This window comes from Dipodomys ordii, unplaced genomic scaffold (assembly GCF_000151885.1).
Source record: "Dipodomys ordii isolate 6190 unplaced genomic scaffold, Dord_2.0 Scaffold23, whole genome shotgun sequence".
In the NCBI taxonomy this organism is placed as follows: Eukaryota; Metazoa; Chordata; class Mammalia; order Rodentia; family Heteromyidae; genus Dipodomys; species Dipodomys ordii.
Window position 1 is genome coordinate 3,529,998 of NW_012267239.1, and position 18,707 is coordinate 3,548,704.

Sequence of the window (18,707 nt, forward strand, 5' to 3'; positions counted from 1 at the left end):
TTGGGTGCTAATGGTTCATGCCTGTAATCCTAGCTACTCAGGAGGCTGAGATCTGAGGATCACAGTTCAAAGCCAGCCCAGGCAGGAAAGTCCATGAGACTCTTATCTCTAATAAACCATTAAAAAACCAGAAGTGGCTGTGGCTGAAGAGCACAAGAATAGCACCCAAGCCCAGAGTTGAAGCCCCAAATCCAAAAAAAAAAAAAAAATTCAGTAAACCCCACTTTTTTTGTCTATTGTGGGGTATGAACTCTGGGCCTGGGAGCTGTCCCTCAGCTCTTCAGCTCAAGGCCAGTGCTCCTTGAGCCACAGCACCACTTCCAGCTTTTTCTGTTTATGTGGTACTGAGGAATCGAACCCAGGGGCTCATGCATGCGAGGCAAGCACTCTAGCACTGAGCCACCTTCCCAGCCTCATAAGCCCAACTTTTCCCACAATTTTTAATATGCAGTTTTGGCCAAGCACAGTCAAAAATATAAACCAAAAATAAATAATCAAAAAATTAAATTTCCACATGCATTACACATAGATTACTAGAGAAGTTCTCAGTTAGTCCCACATTATCATCATCTAAGTGTTTCCCTGCGTTGAATTCTGTGAAAGTATGCCTCCCAAAAAGCAAATGATGCCCACATAGCAAGGAGAAAGTATATGTGCCAGGCACTGATGACTCACATCTGTAATCCTACCCAATCAGGAGGTTGAGATCTGAGGATTACAGTTCAGAGCCACCCCAGGCAGTGAGTCTCTTATCTCCAATAAACCTATAAAAAGTGGGAAGTGAAGCTGTGGTTTAAATGGTAAAGTACTAGCCTTGTAAACAAAAAAAAGCTTAGGGAAAGCACCTAGTCCCTGAGTTCAAGCCCCAGGATCAGCATGCATGCCTGCGCGCGTGCATGCGCATGCGCGCGTGCGCGCACACACACACACACACACACACACACACAAATGTAAATGTGCTCAATTTAAGTGATAAAATGTGAGGTTTATTAGAAGGTGATATGCCATTAGCATGGAGCATTCACGGTACTTCCTTGAGCTCTGTGCACCCTGAATATTCAGTTTTTCTTTAGCAGTAATCTCCTTAGAACCATAAACTGCCTATGCTAAGCGTACTAAGTGAGAAGAAACACACATATCCTCTTCCACCATTCTTTTCTAACTAGCACTAAAAGATTCATAAATTATATACCTCAAAGTCACTTTTTTTGCCAGTCATGGGCTTGAACTTGGGGCCTGGGTGCTGTCTCTGAGCTCTTTTACTCTAGGCACAGCACCACTTCTGGTTTACTAGTGGTCAATTGGAAATTCATGGAATTTCCTGCATGGGCTGGCTTTGAACGGTGATCCTCAGATCTCAGCCTTCTGAGTAGCTAGGATTACAGGTGTGAGCCACCAGTGCCTGGCTTCAAAGTCACTTTTACTAAGAACACTTTTCACCTACCAGATTGCCAATATAAAATTCAACAGGTGGTGCAAACATTGTAAGATGGTTTTCTGTGTCATGTGACTGGACCAAAAATAAAAATGCCCATACTTTTGATTCAGGCATAATTCAAACTCCAACCAAAAAATATGGCTCTTGTTAACTGAACAATGTGATTAATATTTGTATTTGTACTTTGAGGGTAATTGTTTCTTTATGCTTTATAACTGACTATGCCTATATCATTTGAACAGATGAAATACTGTAATGAATATATCTGTGCATAATTACATTGCATGTGTTAATGAGCTCAATTCCATAGTTCTAAAGTTCCTTTCAGTCTCTGAAAGGTTGTGGAAGAAAAGAAACACATATAATGGAAGGAACCAGTATGACTTGCTAAAAGCTTAGACTACTGCCTGTGTCACACAATAATACTGGAAGCCAGTAGAAAGCAACATGTAATCCCCAAAGACCTCATTCTCAACAGAGGGTGAGGGAGAAGGAGCAAAGTGCTGATTCAGGGACCAGACAAAGGCGTTCCCGGCCAGGCTCCACTCCCTTGGCCCACTCTGCTTCAATCCCCATTGAGAAGCAGGCAGCTCAGTGGTAGAATACTTGCCTAGCATATGTGAGGTCCTAAGTTACATCCCCACTACTACAAAACATATATATATGTATATGTATACACATACATACATATAGAGGGGGGGGAGAGAGAAAGAATGTTTTATAGGTGGGCACTGGTAGCTCACATCTGTAATCTAGCTACTGAAGGAGAATGAGATTGGTGATCACAGTTCAAAGCCAGCTCTGTGAGAAGTTTATCTTCAAAAAGCCAAAGTGAAGTAATGACTCAAACAGTAGAGCTCTATCCAGCTTTGAACTATAAAGCTGTCCTGGGACAGCACCCAGGACCAGCACAAAAAAAAAAAGTGTATGTGTATACCATAAAAATAGAAGCAGCATTAATATAAAATATTATGCTGTTCAGGTAACTGAGGCAAGAGGGCCTTGAGTTTGAGGCCAGCCTGGGCTACACAGTGATATCCTATTTTATTTTTTTAATTTATTTTTTGTCAGTCATGGGGCCTGAACTTGGCTTGGACGCTGTTCCTCAGCTCTTCAGTTTAAGGTTAGTGCTTTACCACTTGAGCCACAGCACCACTTCTGGCTTTTTCTGCTTATGTGGTGCTGAGGAATCGAACCCAGGGCCTCATGCATGTGAGGCAAGCACTCTACCACTGAGCCACCTCCCCAACCCTGATACCCTATTTAAAAGAGGAAAAAAAGGGGGGGACTTTGGACAAATCACTAATTCTTTCTGATCCTTAAATTCCCCATTTACGAAAGACATAATACTCATGAAGGCTTGGCATCAAAAAAACACTACATGATCTATTATAGGTAACATGTGAGATATTCTAACACTTTTTTAAACAGTAGAGACAGGGGAGGGCATGTTGGCACACACCTATAATCCCAGCTACTCAGAAGATAGGAGTATTCTAGTTCAAGGACAGCCTGGGAAAAAAAGGAAGTGAGACCTTACCTCAAAAACAAGCCAGGAATGGGGGTATATGCCTATAATCCCATCTAGGCAGAGGTAGGTAGAGGTAAGAAGGTCTTAGCAAGGCTGACTCTAAGCAAAAACTCAAGAACTTACTTGAAAAATAAAGAAGAGGGGCTTAGGAGTGTGGTTCAAATGGTAAAGTACAGCCAAGGGAGTGAGCAGACAAGTGGAGTGAGCACTAGGCCTCGCATTCAAACCCTAGTACTGGCAACAACAAAAACAAAAATAAAAACCAAAATCAACCAATGCCCTCCCCCCCACAAAAACAGAATAGAGACGTAAGAGCTTATTAATATTATAACCAGGAATACCATTTTAATATTAACTAGAAAATAGAAACTGCAAGCATATATTATAGTAAACTTTAGTTTCCAGAATGAAGACTTTTTTTGGTGGTATTGGAGTTTGAACCAAATGCAGACTTTTTAAGCCAGAGATTACCTTTATTTGTAAGACCCTTAAATTTTACGCTGGAAAAAAGTAGTTAGAACAGCCTCCTCCATATGAACCACATATGCTATCTGTGAATCACTTTTAACTCCAAATTAGTAGGATCCAAATCAGTAGGGCTTTCCTACAGTGAAATTTGTTTAAGCAAACATCTGCTGGTTCCCTGAAAAGTGATTTTTTTTTTCTTCCCAACAGGTGGCCTTTGAATTTGTGGACCAAATCCATACACAGAAAAATGTAGCCTTTGAGGCTGAGGTAAAGTCCTTGAGAGCTTGGGACTTCCCTCTGCTGGGGAAAGAAATGTACAGCAGAAAAAAGATGGACTCTGGGCCAGTTAAGTGCCCAGGTTTAATGACTGTGACAATGACTGCTTCATCACTGTCAAGATGCTACTGATTGAAAGAACACATTTTTCCTGTTACTAATATCCTTGATCAAAGCATAAAAGGAAGCATATGTTTTAGTTGAATCAAGGCCCATTTTCTGTTTTCTCAATTACTCATTTTCCAGAGAAGATGAAGAGGGAGGCACAAAATGCAATCCCCAACCCATAGATTCTGTCCTTAATGTAACCCAAGACTGCCCCAGTGACCTTGGGGAATCACTGAGGTTGGATACTTGCTCTAGTACCTACATGTAGGATAGTCAAACCCCGCACCCCAAGATCTGGTGACTACTCAGCAGACATTAAATGAGTCACCAAATGATTCAACTGACTCTGGTATTTCTACTGGCCTGTCCAGTGTGACAAGGTACAGCTTTTTCTCTAATTCAATGACAGGCCAGCTACTCTTCCTGGCTTTGATCTAAAATTGTATTAAGCTATCTAAAATGAAGTGAGCTAAGAAGACTATCTTATGAATGTTTCTAATACTGTAGCGATAGCTTTATAAAAACCTATAATGAAAATGAAAAATAAACTGAAAAGATTATGTTTTAGAGTGGCAAGTCATCAAAGTGTCTTAATTCTGGAGCCATCTTCTTATGCTTTAATGAAAGGCAGGAAGCAAGGGAACCAAAGAAAGTAGCATGGCTGGAGCTGGTGGCTCACACCTGTAATCCAAGCTACTCAGGAGGAGCGAGGTTCAAAGCCAGCCCAGGCAGGAAAATCTCCAACAGAAAACTGGAAGTGGCACTGTGACTCAAAGTGCTGGAGTGCTACCCTTGAGCAAAATTGCACAGGGACAGCACCTAGGCCCTGAGTTCAAGCTCCATGACCAACAACAACAAAAAAAGTAGTATGTGATTAAAGTAGGAAATCCAAGGGACATGAGGCACTGTGGGCTGATCCTCTATTGTGTGTGTGTGTGTGTGTGTGTGCGCGCGCGCGCACGCGCGTGTGCGTGTGTGTGTGTGTGTGTCCAGTCCCTGGGTTTGGACTCAGGACCTTGGCACTGTCCCTGAGCTTCTTTTGCTCAAGGCTAGCACGCTACCATTTGAGATACAGCTCTACTTCTGGCTTTTTCTGTGTACGTGGTACTGAGGAATCGAACCCAGGGCGTCATGCATGCTAGGCAAGCACTCTACCACTAAGCCACATTCCTAGCCAGCCCTCTATTCTTCTTATAGGAACAGAGGAGAGGGCCAGGTTGAATGGCTCACCATTGTAATCCCAGCTACTTGGGAGGTGGATCATTAGGATTATAGTTCAAGGCCAGCTAGGGCAAAATAGACACACACACACACACACACACACGCACACACACACACACACACACACACACACACACACACACACCTCAATCAGCCAGGAGTGGTGGCACAAGCCTGTCATCCTTGCTACATGGGAAGCAAAGGTAGGAGGACCATAGTCCAAGGAGCACAAAAGTGAGAAAGTAACTAAAAATGGGCTAGGTAGATGGCTCAAGAGGTAGAGCACTTGTCTAACAAGTGTGAGGCCCTAAATTCTAGCCCCAGTATTGGGAAAAAAAAAAAAAAAAAGACCAGTCACCAGTGGCTTAAACATGTAATCCTTGCTTTAGGAAGCTGAGATCTGATGATCATGGTTCAAAGCCAACTGGGGCAGGAAAGTCCCATGAGACTCTTATCTCCAATAAGCTACTCAGAAAAAAGCTGGAAGAGGTGCTGTGGCTCAAGTGGTAGAGTATTCGCCTTGAAAATAAAAATACAAAGAGGCTCGAGGACAGCACCTAGGCATTGAGTTCAAGCCCCAGGACCAGCCCCCCCCCCAAAAAAAAAAAAAAACCAGGGTGGACATAAATACATGATGATGCCCATTCTCAGTCTGCAGTGATGAAATATAAAAGTGGATTAACTTTAGGCTACCTGGAAACTCAGCTGGGCTCAGTGGGCCCAAAGCCAACAGTGGCAAGCAGGTAAACACCAGTGGAGCTGGTGAGGGACTTGTGAGGGTGTGGCTTCTATGAGAAGATATAAAGGTGTACCTCACACAGGGCAGCTGGCGCTCAGAAAGGAAGTCTAGAGGGAGGACCTGAACCACACTGATCTAAAAGCCACATTTGGCCATAAGAACAGATCATAAATTCATTTTTCCTGGTTAAGAAAAAGAAGTTGGCATGGTCAATGTAATGAATCACATATGCATAATGAGATTACACAGAAATTTCATCTTTCTGAGTGAATTCACTCAGAATTCTAATTCATTAGAGTAATACTTACTATTTGTCTAAACACGCACACACACACACACACTCGCACGCGCATGCACGAGTACATTTCCACAGAAGTTGGACAGCCACAGCACTCAAGTCCAATAGTCTCATGACATCTCAGGAAGTCATCCTGTGACAGGAGCTAATGTCCAGGAAGAGGGCATTTTCCCCTTGCGCCTACCTTGGCCTGGACAGCATAGGAAGCCAGGAGTACAGAAGCCTCGGGAGGGCAGTAGATCTTTTCATCTAAAATCTGCTTCTTCACCTGAAAGGGGCAACAAGGGAGACATGAGACTGCATGCGTGCAAGTGCGCTGTGCAGACTGCTCACGGCAGATGGCTGCAGGGTGTGCTAAATGAGAGATGCCAAAGCAGCTTGTTCGTGGATTTTCTGACAAAGGGGACCATTTTTACTGTGGCAGACCAGTTGAGAGTTCAGTTTCTAAGAAGTTACACTGGCTCTGCATGAAAACCCTCTTAGCGATCAAGATTGGAGAGTAAGCATGATCTTGGCCCCAACAGAGGTTGACATCTGGGCTGTGACAGCTGTGAGCTAGAGAAGTATCAGGAGTGCTCGGAGGGTGACTAGCCTCAGCCCCCACGGAGCACTCACAACATCGGAGGAAACAGAGTCTACTTTCAAGTCTTCACACACAAAAGCCACCAAGGCCACTGAGCAATGACTGCAGAAAAACACCAGCACTTTCAATGTGCTGCTGTAAGGAAAAAGGAAGCAATAAAATTTGATCGATTCAACTTTTAAGTACACATGAGGTCCAGGAAATATAATTCCAAGCCCCATAATGTTGAATTAACATATCTCATTGCACTTAATTTTGTAGAATGGTGCGGCATATGATTTTCCAGCCACAGAGGCAAGAGAGCTGCAGGAAGTGAATGCATACCGGAGTAAACACCACAGCAAGGCCAGCTCCTGTCACATGTCACTAGTAGTAAATGGTGCCATGCTCAGACCCCAAACACCCCAATAGCTCAAGGAAAATCAAGCCAAATTCACAAGAGAGAAAGGCACTTTTCAATAATGTTAAGATCTTCTGCGCCCAGGCAGTCTCTAGGTGGCTTCTTTGAACTCATGACTTCTTCCCAGAAGAAGACTGACTTTACTTTCTTAGAAAGCAAAATCTGAGAAATTTTGAAGCAGAGCAACTTTCAAATCCCTTGGTTTCTTTTCAAAGAGAAAAATTTTATTTTGTTTTGTTTTTTTGGTCCGGTCATGGGGCCTGAACTCTGGGCCTGGGCGCTGTACCTCAGCTCTTCAGCTCAAGGCTAGCGCTCTACCACTTGAGCCACAGCACCACTTTCGGCTTTTTTCTTTTTGCTTATGTGGTGCTGAGGAATCGAACCCAGGGCCTCATGCATGCAAGGCAAGCGCTCTACCACTGAGCTACCTTCCCAGCCTCAAAGAGGAAAATTTTAAAAAGGCACATTATAAAAAACTGAAAGGTTACCAGGTACCTGTGGTTCATGCCTATAATCCTAGCTACTCAGGAGGCTGAGATCTAAAGATCACTGTTCGAAGCCAGCTGGGTCAAAAAAGTACCCATGAGATTCTTACCTCCAATTAACCACTCGAAAAACAGGAAGTGGAGCTGTGGATCAATTGGTAAAGTGCTAGCCTTCAACAGAAAGAGGTTCAAGGACAGCACTCAGACCTTGAGTTCAAGCCCCACAATAGACAAAAAAAAAACCCAAAAACCTGAAAAGGTACCCTTTGACCTGAAAATGAAGAGAAATTTGTCTTATACTATGTGTATGTATATATGAATATCCAGATCTATGCACATACACTTATATTTCCTTTTATATAAACATATACATGAACTATATATAGTCTATAATATATACTCTGTTCATTATATAATATATTATGAACTATATATATAGGTGACTGTGTATACATACACATCTATGTGTATGTAATTAACTGCTAACACTATTATTAGGTATTTAATTAGGTATAGTGGTGCACACCCATAATCCCAGCACTTGGGTAGCTGCGGCATGAGGATCAAGAGTTGAAGTCCAGCCTGGGCTATTACATAGCAAGATTTTTGTTTCAAAACAAAACAATGCGATATTTTTTTTAAAAAAACATTCTTTAGGGCTTTTTATTACATCTCACTGTTTGCTGAACACAATACACTGAACCTCAAATTAATTATGAGGACTGTGGAGAAACCACACACCTGCTCCTGGGAAATCAAGCAATGAACAGTGGGTACCTTGGTGTATACAAGCAGCCCCAGTGCTGATCACTGCAAGTAGCCAGGAAATTAGAGAAGTGCTTTAACCAAGCAGTACACACATAAAGATGACGAAAGTTTGTGTCCTCAGGTGAGTCCTCTTCCCTGAAACACTAGGTGGTCATCCTACAATTATGGGTCCTCTAATTCCTTTAATTTGGTTGAGCAATTACTTAGGATTCAGAAAGTTGTGCTTTTAAAGGGGCTTACACTCTAGTGGAGGAGGGGGAGAAAGAAGAAGACTACCAAGAGTAGCTTGCAGCAGGATGACTGAAGTACAGCAGACTTGAGCTAAAACAAGTATTGCTGGCATTCAGAAGTTCTGTCTTAATGAGAGCTGATTTTTGAACTTCAGAGCACTGCTGCTTTATAAACTCTTCTTAGACATTTTTTGCAACTGCAAGGTACTTTCAAGTCAGAAGAAACAGGGATCCATCTACAAGCAGGCTTAGATTAGGTAGCTGCTTCTAGCCATGCTTCATCATCACACCTTCACAATTTCATCTGACACCAATCTCATCACTTGGCTATAGCTCTGTTCTGGAAGATTTTTTTCCATTACAGAACCAAAAGAACTGCCTATCTAAAGGCAGAGCATTTCTGCAATAGGGAGGTGTTAGTGGTCAACTCTAAGGGAGGGGTCCACTCAGGCTGCCTCCCAGAATTCCGGGGTGGAAGGAGGGAAGGGATACAGGGGGAAGGCGGCATGGGGGCTGACTTACCTGTAAGAAGAATAAATGTTGCGTGATCTCCTGAACCAGCTCTTCCTCAGCATTCTCAGGATAAAACTTAGCCAGAAAGTGAAAGGTGACTGGTTCTTCCTTTGAAACATCGTGATCTAACACCTGCAGGATTGCAGAGCAAAAGATACACACATACACACACAGTGGTGCTCCCTATCCTGCGCTACCATCAAAGCCCATTTTGCAGGGAAGGTATAAATCTCCCCGCCCAACCCCCACACACCGTGTTATGTTCCTCACACTTCCCCAAGGCTATGATTCCATAGTTGGAAGCATTCACAGAGCCATCCATAACAAGGGGTAATATCCGCTTCACGAGGGGGTTCTGAACCAAATCAATCACTATTCCCAAGGGCTAAGTGGAGCTAAGATGAAGGCACCAATGTTCTCAAGGTCACAGAAACAGTTACAAGCTACAAATGTGTAACACAGAGCTACCGAGCACTCTCCTTTATGGAAGATGCCTCTAGCCCTTTCAGCTTTAGTTGTCTTTCAAACAGAGTCTCACATTAAGCTTGGGTGGGCCTGCACTGCAATCCTCCTGTATATGCTCCTCTTGTAAATGACATGACAGACTGAAGCCACCACATTCAGCTTTCTATAGGCTGAGATGGGGTGGGGGTGAGGGGTAAATCTCTCACAAACTTTTTGCCTAGGCTGGCCTGCAAGTAGAATTCTCCTGATCTGTGCCTCCCAAGTGGCTAGATTACAGGCATGTGATACCATCCCTAGTGAAGAATGAGGATAATCTGAAAATTATTTGAAGTAGTAGAATTATTTTTTATTTACTTTTTGCTGCCCACCTCTGCTATGCAGGTCCAGGTAATACAGCTTAGAGACAATGAACTAAATGTGTCTTCATTTAGATGCTAACTAAGCAACAGAAGCGAAGCAAAATGTGTCCATGTTTCGAAATGTGGCAACCCTTTGTTTCTAGGACCCTCCAGAGACGCCCCACAAAATGCTTGTAGCACAGTAAGTAAACCACTGCCTTTAATCTTCTAGCAATTCCATCCACCCCCTGAGAAGCTTGAACCATCTGCTCTCCAGAGTGAATTTCATTTTAGGACATAAACATGCCATGTGACGGGCTACCAGGCTCCATTAACATGTGTCGTAATTTATTTCCTTTGAGCAGCAGGTTCCATGGCTCCTCATGCCCCCAATCTAATATCCATTTGGCCACCACTCAGGTATGATTTAAAATTCACTTCACTGAGAATCATAAAAAGATGCAGAAAGTTTTGCTGTGTCTGATATATCTCTCTCCATGCCCCTGCTCAAATTCCAAGGGACAAGACCGAGGAGATGCAAAAAGAACAGGATTGAGGACGCCTTCGCTGACCCTGCCTTCTGTGGCACTTGGCCCATTTATGATCCCTGGGAATTAGCATTTGAAATTTACAACCAGCAGGGACTCCAACATGAAAGTGGAGGACTGTGTGCACATGTAAATATAATTGGAACACCTTGGCTTAGATTCTCACCGGCAAAACACAGCTTTGTTTATCAGGCTACGCAGTGGATGACTTTGGCAAAGGGCGGGCAGTTGTAGAGGTATCCACTTAGGGGTACCCTCTGCTGCCTTAGTGTCTTTTAGGAGAGGCTGGCGAAAGCACATGGCCCAGCTCTCCAGCTGTCGTTATGATAAGGCAAACAGGAAGATAGGAAAGTGTCTGTGGGATTATATGAACTCTTGAGAAGGTGGCTCCCCAAAGCCATATTCATTTTCAAGTCACCTTAAAATTATCAGGGGCCCAGACATTCTGGACTTCAGAAGATTCCGAGGACCAAAGGGGTACTGTTCCTATGTCACAACTTCTTTATTCTTTCAATCACATTAACGAGCAGTTGGGCCTTGGTATTCTTTTTTTTTTTTTTTAATATCTCAGAAACTTTATTTCGTTTTTTTGTTTTTGGTGTTTTTTTTTTTTTGGGTCAATCGTGGGGCCTGAACTCTGGGCCTGGGCGCTGTCCCTCATCTTTTCAGCTCAAGCCGAGCACTCTACCACTTGAGCCAAAGCTCCACTTCCGGGCCTTGGTATTCTTGTAAAGACTTGTAAAAATTTGGCTAGGAAGGTAACTCAGTAGTAGAGTGCTTGCCTCACACGCATGAGGCCCTGGGTTCGATTTCTTAGCACCACATAAGCAGAAAAACCAGAAGTGGTGCTATGGCTCAAGTGGTAGAGCACTAGCCTTGAGCTGAAGAGCTGAGGGACAGCGCCTAGACCCAGAGTTCAGACCCCACAACTGACCCAAAAAAAAAAAAAGGCTTGTCAAAATTCCCTGAAGAGGGGCTGGGAAGGTGGCCCAGTGGTAGAGCACTTGCCTTGCATGCCTGAGGCCCTGGGTTCGATTCCTCAGCACCACATAAGCAAAAAGAAAAAAGCCGGAAGTGGTGCTGTGGCTCAAGTGGTAGAGCGCTAGCCTTGAGCTGAAGAGCTGAGAGACAGCGCCCAGGCCCAGAGTTCAGGCCCCATGACCAGACCCAAAGAAAAAAAAATTCCCTGAAGAACACATACCCCAAGAGAATCTTTCAGAGATTTTTTTTTTTATGTATAAGAAGACAATAGTCATTTGTATCTATATAGCTTGATGAGTAATTTAATACACCAAAGGGCATAAAGCCAAAAAGAAACGGCAAAAAAAAAAGCCAGGGCAGATAAGGGTTTCATCCTGGTGACCTGACTGCTGCTTGTCTAGCAGAGCCTGCAGGGCGTGCTCTTTGCACAGCTTCATTCAGGAACTCACCCCCTTTCCTGCATGTCACGGCAGTAGATGAGCAAATAAACTAGGGGCTCTCCCTGGGGAAAAACCAGAAAGCACAAGCCCCATCCCACTGGTGTCACCGAGTTCAAGCCCACCTTCTTGTCCATTTTGAGCCAGGCCACGGTGTCCTTGATAGTGTACTGCAGTCCAAAGAACCAGGTTTCCCGAAGCCCCAGAGTCCGGCACACCAAATCAAACAGGTCCTTCCCTTTCCACTTCATCTGCAATGTAATAGACCAACAGGAAAGGACATTGGGAGCAAAATTCACAACATACTCGCTTACAAAACTGTTCCTGCACTCTCTACTGTCACGAAGATGGCTGATGAGCATTGAATTCCTAAGGAATTTTAAAGCTTCCCACACAAAACCATGAGTAGGAAAATACCAATTAGAGCTTAATAGCTTAATCACTGCACAGCGCACACAATACCTCCCTTGGACAGTTCTTTACAGATCTTACTTAATATCCCCAAAGCTGCTAATTTAGGAAACCTGGTAAATAAGCAGCCTCATTTAGGAGAGTGGAATCTCCCGAGTTAACCCAGGAAGATGGCCGGGTTCTGAAGCAGTAATTCCCTTGATGTTGTTGATTTTTTTAAATCATAATTCTGCCATTTGACAAAAAGGCTGGTGTTGTGTGTCTGTGTATGTTTAACCTAAAGTGTAGTTTTAATAAGTGTTTTTTTAATATAGGGGACTAAGTTGTAAGCAAAGTCATAATTCATGCAGAAAAAGAACCTAGAGAATCCAGATCATCCAGTGACAGATTTCCACTCTCACCATGCCTGGCTGGGCCAAAGGAGAAGCAATTTGCCCATGGTCACACAGAGCAATTCCCAACTTGCAGTATCCAAACACGGGTGACAAACAGACATCAGACATGAAGACTGTGGTGTGTTTATTCTATAGCCGCACTTTTAAAAGGACCGGAAGCAATGGCGGCTAAGCTAAACCCTTTCAAAGCTTATTCAATCTTGGAACTGAAAAAGCAAGTTCAGTATCTTAGTAGGGGAAGAGGATTCTGGGCAGCTTAGTAAATGTTGCCACCTAGTGGCTTTCAAGTTAAAGCACCGAAGATGGTCCAATACCACCCACTACTGCATGGTCCTTCTCCATTTCAACCATCCCCTAGTATCAGGGGGACATGCATGCAATTGTATCACATTTGACACAGCACAGCATAGCACATAAATGGTGACCACAGTAAGATCCATAATGAATTCAAATGCAAAGTTGCCTGACATGAAAATTGAGACCATTCAACTGCAGAACCCTTGTTCCAATGCCCACATTAGAAATCTCCACCCAGCCAGGTGCTGGTGGTTCACATATGTAATCCTAGCTACCGAGGAGGCTGAGATCTGAGGATCACGGTTCAAAGCCAGCCCAGGCAGGAAAGTTTATAAGACTCTCATCTCCAATTAACCACCAGAAAACCGGAAGTGGTACTGTGGCTCAAGCAGTAGAGCACTCGGCTTGAGCTGATGAAGAGCCGAGGGAGAGCGCCCAGGCCCAGAGTTCAAGACCCATGACTGACTGACAAAAAGAAAGCAAGAGAGAGAGAGGAAGAGAGAGAGAAAGGGAGGGAGGGAACAGAGGAAAAATGTATGGTCTAAAGATTTGAGTAAAAGCAAGAGGAAAAAATAGGGTAGACTCCTGATAGCCAGTGTGCTTTTTACTGGGGAATTTTCAAGTGGGCTGCCAGTTCTGGAGACAGACGCCAGGGTCGGCAGTGTGCTACCTAGTGCCCTACTACTGAGCAACAGCTCCAGCTCCAGGCCCTCTATTTTTAATAGATGCGAATGAACTGTGTGTTCTCTGTGGGCACTCGACAGGAGAGGCCATCGCTTCTCAGCATTCGCAGTCAAAGTCAGCAGCCCAGATGGAAGGACACCAAGGCTGCAGCAGACAAGTGGTTGAGGTGCACATCAGCCCTTGTCCTTCATTAAAGCATTTCTCCTGCCTGTCCTGCAGCCTTGGCCCCATCTGGAATAATACAAAGACTGATGTCTTTAGACTACTTTAGATAAAACAAGTTTGAGTGAGTGTGTGTGTGTGTGTGTGTTGAGTGTGTGTGTGTGGTGTGTGTGTGTGTGTGTGTGGTGTGTGTGTGTGTACTGCTACTAGGGCTTGAACTCAGGGCCTGGGTGCTATCCCCGAGTTGTTTTTTGTTTTTGTTTTGCTCAAGGCCAGTGCTCCATCACTTGAGCCACTTGAGCTCTACTTCTAGCTTTTTGGTGATTAATTGGAAATAAGAGTTGTAGGAACTTCCCCCTACCTGGGCTGGTTTTGAACCACAATTCTCAGATCTCAGACTTTTGAGTATTTAGGATGACAGGCATGAACCAACAGAGCCTAATCATAAGTTTGATATTTTAAAAGGAGGATCATCTTCCACCTTTTGTAAGGCTGAGTATGCTCACTTCCCTGTCTGACAATTGGACAATGGTGGGGTTTTTTGTTTTGTTTTGTTTTCTTTTCTTTTAATTCACAGCAGGTTTTAATTCCTATAGGCAGACTTCACTGAAGAAATGTTATTTTGGAAAACTGGAAGCTTCAGGATGCTGATTACCCTCTTGTCTATTTTAAGCCAGCACACAGTATATAAATTATAAATGCCTACCTCGCTACAAGATAATGTACCACTGAAGAACAGGCATTAACGTGGAAAAGTTAAACACCCCAGGGCCAAAGGATGAAGGTAATGATTCCCAGTCCACCATAACTCACGACCATGGCCAGGCCAGGCTTTGGCAGGAAGGGGCTGGCTGGCTGCAAGTGGGATGAGCAGCAAGTCGGGAGAAAAGCTGCCAAGGGAACCATGAGTAAATTCCTCAAACATAATATTGTATTAGTGCAATTTTCCTATATTCCTTTCTACTTGTTTTTAAAATGCAGATGTATCTTTGTTGAATGCAGAAAGGCAATGTCTTTGCCCCTATGGAGCTTACAATAAAGTGAGGAGGAGGGAAAGAATCCTCACTACTAAGAATGCCCTACTTAAGATTTTTCTTACCTACTTGGACTTTTAACTTTGGTGCAGAGAATCACAGGCTCTTAGTGTTAGAACTAAGCCTGAAGAACTATTGCAGACCCATCCCCATTTTGTACAAATAAATCACAGATTCTTTGGCAGTCCCTGGACTTTATGCTGATCTAAGATCTGCAAGTCCCCAGGTCCCTGGCTGCCCTTTCTCTGCTCTACGGTCTTCTGCTCTTTTTGCTCTCTACTTTGCCAGTAGGTGACCAGTGTCAGAAACAAAACCCCTTTTTTGAAGACTCAGACATGGCTCATTTATAACTGCTTGGATTAAATCCCGTGGCTTCCTATTTAGTCACACTCAGAGTACCAGCCAGTATCAGACACTGAGAACACAAAACAATGGCAGCAATGTGGGGCTGGGAAGGTGGCTCAGTGGTAGAGCGCTTACCTTGCAATGCATGAGGCCCTGAGTTTGATTCCTCAGCACCACATAAGCAAAAAGAAAAAAGCCGAAAGTGGTGCTGTGGCTCAAGTGGTAGAGTGCTAGCCTTGAGCGAAGAGCTGAGGGACAGCGCCCAGGCCCAGAGTTCAGGCCCCACAACTGGACCCCAAAAAAAAAAAAAAAACAATGGCAGCAATGTGCCCACAGGAGAAACAGGCAAGAACTCAGGACAGAGAAGACTGGAGAGACCCAGGGGAGAGCCTATGAGGGAGGGAAGAAAATGCATCTTCTAAAAAGTCATGACAGCTACAGGGAACCCCAAGTCCTTAGGTGGAGCAGAAAATGACAGTTGGGCTTGGACTGGGCATGGTGGGAACGAATGCCAGACCAGGCTGGACTTGAGCAAAAAGCCACAGAGGCTTTGAGGACTGGGGAAATGGAACAACACTCAGATCTGCACTCTGGACTCTCTCTTGACAACAGGAGGAGAATGAGCTGGAAGAAAGGAGCCTGGACCTGGAAGGGAGAAAGGAAACTATGCCAGCCATTTAAAAAAAGGGGGATGGAGGGGGTAGGAGATGCAGAGGGAAGGGGGAAAAGGAGGAGAGAAGAAGGAAAGAAACGGGGAGGGGGAGAGGGAGAGGGAAGAAAGGAGAGAGGAGGTAGAAAGGGGAGAGGGAGGGGCACAGAAGAAAGACAGCCTGAGAATAGAAAGAAGGCTGGTGCCTGAAGAGAGCCTAAAGGAGGAAGAATCAGGAGGATTCCTGCACTCTGGCTTCACATCAGGTGGTTCTACTAAGGGAAAGATGGAACAAGGAAAAACAGCAAACTGGGGGGAAGAAATGTGGGGGATAGATGACACATTAAATTACATAAGGCTAAATGAGATTAGTTACGCTGCCTGAAAAAAGCAGAGAGAGATGCCGTAATATATTGACCTCTTCCCGGAAAAAAGCAAAATAAGGTACAAATAAAATAGAATGCTCTGTCTTCAAGTAAGTAATAAGTTTCCTGGGGTTGGAGATGTGGCTCTGTTGGTAGTGGCAGCTGGTGAGCAAAAGCATCAGGTATCTAGTTCAGTCCCCATCTCAGACAAAAATAAATAAATAAAAAGTCCTCTGTTTGGTCAACTCTTCAACCTGCCGTCCCCTCCCTCTGCCCCGGCCTCCCCTCTCCTTCCCCCCCCCCCCCCCCCCCCCTGCCACACACACACCGTGCTTGGGGCCTGCTTGATCAAGGAAGATCATGGAATTTTTATCCTTCCTGTGTTTCTACGTCTTCACACACAAGAACTGTTGCTCAAAGTGGGGTGGGATTCAGGATCTCATGGAAAGGGGGGGTCTTGGGTTGTAGGGGGGGGCTTTTTGGTCCGAGCAGACTTGCCAGAACACAGCCCAGCTTGTCCTGTTTTCTCTCTGGTCCACTGCACTGTGCTGCTGCTGTGAAGTGATTCACTGTCATCTGAAGGTCTCCCTGGACCGTACGGGCAGCATTAGTCATCCTCCTCTTCCCCACAGTGCAGAAGGGGCGGCAAAGAGCTGCTGGCCAACACAACTGATCACACAACGTCAAAACTCAAGGCTCAGAGACCTGGAGCACAGTCAGTTCCCCACATCTACTCCTCCCACAAATACTTAGTGTCTAAGCCCACCAAAGGTGCAGAGGAGAAAAGGGGAGCAAGGGGCTGGGAAGGTGGCTCAGTGGTAGAGTGCTTGCCTTGCATGCATGAGGCCCTGGGTTTGATTCCTCAGCACCATATAAGCAGAAAAAGCTGAAAGTAACGCTGTGGCTCAACTGGTAGAGTGCTTGCCTTGAGCTAAAGAGCTGAGGGACAGCGCCTAGGCCCACAGTTCAAGCCCCACAACCGACCAAAAAAAAAAGAAAAGAAAAAGAAAGAGAAAGAAAAGGAGAGCAAGAGGCAAGTCCCCCACTCACAGCGCTAGTATACAAGTCAGCTGGGAACTGATCAGCACCAGCTTTGCCCCCCAAACAACAACAACAACAAACTGCAGCTGTGATTTTCAATCCTGCAGCTCTTGTGAGTGCCCCAAGAAGTATTGGGGTTTGGGGAGCCTTAGGAAGGGATGCCCCAATCAGAGAGGCAGAGAAATGACATATACATTGGCTTGTTGTGGGAAAGAACACGAGTACAGATAAGGTTTAGAAGGGCTGGGAATGTGGTTTAGTGGTAGAGTGCTTGTCTAGCATGCATGAAGCCCTGGGTTTGATTCCTCAGTATCACATAAACAGAAAAAGCTGGAAGTGGCGCTGTGGCTCAAGTGGTAGAGCACTAGCCTTGAGCACAGAGAGACTAAGGGCCAGAGCCCAAGCCTTGAGTTCAAGGACTGGTCAAAAAAAAAAAAAAGAAAGAAAGAAAAGAAAAGAAAAGATAGGGCTTAGAGAAGGAGCAGCAGAAAAGCATGCAGGGAGGGAGAGAAAAAAGCATGCAGTGAGAATGGTACCTGCAAAGATCTAGAAGATGGTTGTAGGAAATAAAGAAGTGTAGTTTAGTCTGAGTGGAGACTACTTCTATGTTTCCATGAAAGTACTTCTACAGCTAGGCATGGTGGCATCTGCCTGTGATCCCAGCACTCAAAGCTTAGGCAAGAGGATCACTAGTTTCAGACCAGCCTAGGCAGTGAAGCAAATCCATCTCAAAAAACAAAAACAAGCCTACCATCTAAAACTTTTTTTTTCTTTTTTTTATTTTTGGTCAGTCATGGGCCTGAACTCTGGGCCTGGGTGCTGTCCCTCAGCTCTTCAGCTCAAGGCAAGCCAGCTACCACTTGAGCCACAGGGCCACTTCCGGTTTTCTGGTGGTTTATTTGAGATAAGAGGCTCACAGACTTTTCCAGCCTCAGCTGGCTTTGAACCGTGTTTCTCAGATCTCAGCCTCCTGAGTAGCTAGGACTACAGGCGTGAGCCACCAGAACACAGCTTAAAGCCAATTCTTTGTTGTCTAACTCCACCTTTTGCATCTGAACCACTGCACACAGAAGATGATCCAACAATAATTTTCTCATCTCCCAAGGATAGAATGTAACTAGTACCATTCTAGTTACATGAGAGACAAATTGGATGGTCACATAAGATGAATGTCTCTGGACAGTAGGACTTGATTCTTTCCAGAAACCATAGATAAGCCATCGTTATCTACTGCTGGTATGGATCTCTGCTGTCACTGTGTGACCTTGGGCAAGTTATTGAACTTCCCTGCGCTGCAACAAGGATAATAAGCAGAACCTGTCTTAACAGATTGATCTAAGGATTAAGTGCATTAATACATTAAAAAAGACTAAGACAGTGCTCGGCCCACAGTAAATAAACACTCAATACAGGGGAGTTACTATTAATTCCCACCCTGCCTCCTCTCCACAAATTTTCAAGTGGTGCTGCTTAAACTCTCCCAGCCTAGCTTCCCAC

The 18,707-nt window shown here is 44.5% G+C and overlaps 1 protein-coding gene across 4 annotated transcripts in view; it reads right to left on the minus strand.

Annotated features, from left to right (window-relative positions):
• The window catches only part of Nf2 (neurofibromin 2 (merlin)), a 96,043-nt gene that overhangs the window by 55,106 nt on the left and 22,230 nt on the right, over nucleotides 1-18,707 (minus strand). For all 4 annotated transcript variants that reach the window (XM_013014476.1, XM_013014477.1, XM_013014478.1 and 1 more), the window contains exons 2-4: nucleotides 11,953-12,078; nucleotides 9,068-9,190; nucleotides 6,264-6,347 (exon numbers count right to left, since the gene is read on the minus strand). In XM_013014476.1, the coding sequence (XP_012869930.1) occupies nucleotides 6,264-6,347; nucleotides 9,068-9,190; nucleotides 11,953-12,078 (333 nt within the window). The remainder of the gene's footprint in view (nucleotides 1-6,263; nucleotides 6,348-9,067; nucleotides 9,191-11,952; nucleotides 12,079-18,707) is intronic.